Below are 2,675 nucleotides of genomic sequence, written 5' to 3'. Positions count from 1 at the left end.
AAGGATTATTATTATTATTATTGTTGTTGTTATTAGACATCAAGTTGGGAGAATCACTAGCATGCTGGGCAAAATGCTTAGTGGCATTTTGTCCATCCTCCCCCAAAATATCAGGCCTTGTGCCTTCAGTAGAAAGGATTATTATAATTATTAAGCCAGGAAGCATACTGGATGAAATGCTTAGCGGTATTTTGCCTGTCACTATGTTCTGAGTTCAAATTCTGCTGAGGTTGACTTTGCCTTTCATCCTTTCGGGGTCGATAAATTAAGTACCAGTTGAATACTGGAGTCGATGTAATCAACTATCCCCCTCCCCCTAAATTTCAGGCTTTGTGCATATAATAGAAAGGATCATTATTATTAAGGTGGCAAGCTGGTAGAATTGTTAGCATGCTGAACAAAATACTTAGTAGCATTTCATTCGTCTTTTCATTTTCAGTTCAAATGTCACTGGGATCAACTTTGCCTCTCATCCTTTCGGGGTCACTAAAATTTCTAGCAGTTGAGCACTGAGGTTGATGTAATCAACTATCCCCCTCCCTCAAATTTCAGGCCTTGTGCTTATAGTAAACAGGATTATTATTTATTTATTTAATTATTATTATTATTATTATTTATTTATTTAATTATTATTATTATTATTATTATTTATTTATTTAATTATTATTATTATTATTATTATTATTATTATTATTATTATTATTTTTATTTATTTATTTTATTATTATTATTATTATTTATTTGTTTAATTATTATTATTATTATTACAATGATGAGCTGGTAGAATCGTTAGCACACTGGACAAAATGCTTAGCGGCATTTCTTCCATCTTTATGTTCTGAGTTGAAATTTTGCTGAGGTCAGTTTTACTGTTTTTCTTTTTGACTCAATGAAATAAAGTACCAGTCAAGTACTGGGGGTCATTGTAATTGACTTCCCCTTCCCCTCAAAATCTGCTGTTCCTGTGACAATATTTGAAACTACATCTGTGAACATGTCAGATATGCTAACTGTTATACCAAAAGTGGTTTTGCTTTATATACCTACGGTTCCAATTGTTATTTGTATCATTTTTCCCTTTTATGTTCTGCATCTCAGTTATTTTCGTGTCATGTACTTCAACAGTTTCTTGACCTTCTTCTGGTCAGTGATTTTGATAAGAATGGCTCGAGATCTCTATCAGAGTACAGAGATATAACTATTAAGGATTACAGAGTAGTCCCTGATAAATATATTTGGATAGCTCCCCTTGATCACCTTGTCAATGGAGACATGCATCGAATATGGCATTTGATACATGCTACTTCTCAATCTATATGTTGGCAGGTCTGCATATTGCCTGAGTGACATGACTGATGTCTCAGTTGTCTCTCAGGAGACACTCCACCTTTGCAAGGACTCAGCAGCCACAAATGGTGTACCCAGTTGTTTCAGTGTATTCATTGCAAGTCTGCACTTAAATGTTAGCCTCTTGTCTTGTTATTTTGGCATAGTTTTTTTTTCTTTTTTTTTTTGGTGGCTAACTATTGCATCCTTTGCAACTAAATATCACAATAATCTGATATTTAGCTGCAGAGAATTTTGAGCCAGTGTCAGTCAGTCCTGATCAGGCAGACTCATGATCAAAGGGGTTTTAGTTGTGATCCTCCTGTCTTTCTATTCAGACAGGGAGCGTATCTAGAATGACATAATGCAATGTAGTCTGTGTCCTTCCTGTTTTAAGACATAGGGTGTGGTTTGAGGGAAATTTAGCTTATATCTCTAGCAGGTTGTTATGACATTTTGTGCATATGCTTGTTATTTTGGAGAATCTGAACAATACTGGAGCCAGCTAAGAATTCATCTTCTAATTTCTTCTACATGTACAAAGTATTTTACTATTTTCTTATGTCTAGCTCTATATATACCTTATCCATTTTATTTTATCATCTCTCTCTCCCTTGCTCTCTCAGGGCCAAGTTAGCTCATGGTCTTCTTTCTGGTGAATATTCTAAACCACCAAATGAGACAGAGATAGATGAAGAATATATGCCGGTGAGTATCATATCAGTAATTTAGTATCTCTATCTGTTTTTCTGTTGTGTGTGTATGTGTATATTTACATAAATGGGTAAGTCTGTATGTGTGCCTGTGTTTTTTGTGTATGTGTATATATAAGCACAGGCATGGCTATGTGGTAAGAAGCTTGCTTCTCAACCACATGGTTCTGGGTTCAGTCCCACTGTGTGACACATTGGGCAACTGTCTTGTATTATACCCTCAGGCTGACCAAAGCCTTATGAGTGGATTTGGTAGACAAAAACTGAAAGAAGCCTGTTGTGCATGTGTGTGTGTGTGTGTGTGTTGTTGTGTCGATGTTTGTTTCTCACCACCACCTGACAACTAGTATTGGTGTGTTTACATCCCTGTAACTTAGTGGTTCGGTAAAAGAGACCAATAGAATAAGTACCAGGCTTAAAAAAAAATATTGGAGTCGATTTATTCGACTAAAACTTCCTCAAGGTGGTGCCCCTGCATGGTCGCTGTCTAATGACTGAAACAAGTAAAATATAAAAGATATTGTGTGTACATCTATGTATGTATGTGTGTGCATCTATGTATGTGTGTGCATCTATGTATGTGTGTGCATCTATGTATGTGTGTGCATCTATGTATGTGTGTGCATATATGAATGT

At 35.6% G+C, this 2,675-nt stretch overlaps 1 protein-coding gene across 1 annotated transcript in view; it reads left to right on the top strand.

Moving 5' to 3' along the window:
- LOC106871526 (ubiquitin carboxyl-terminal hydrolase 5) overlaps positions 1 to 2,675 on the top strand; it is a 67,321-nt gene that overhangs the window by 42,783 nt on the left and 21,863 nt on the right. The window contains exon 10 of the mRNA XM_052976831.1: positions 1,953 to 2,034. Within this exon, the coding sequence (XP_052832791.1) occupies positions 1,953 to 2,034 (82 nt within the window). The remainder of the gene's footprint in view (positions 1 to 1,952; positions 2,035 to 2,675) is intronic.

Source organism: Octopus bimaculoides, chromosome 25 (genome assembly GCF_001194135.2).
Source record: "Octopus bimaculoides isolate UCB-OBI-ISO-001 chromosome 25, ASM119413v2, whole genome shotgun sequence".
In the NCBI taxonomy this organism is placed as follows: Eukaryota; Metazoa; Mollusca; class Cephalopoda; order Octopoda; family Octopodidae; genus Octopus; species Octopus bimaculoides.
The sequence above is the reverse complement of the archived record's forward strand: the minus strand, read 5'-3'. Positions and strand labels throughout refer to the sequence as shown.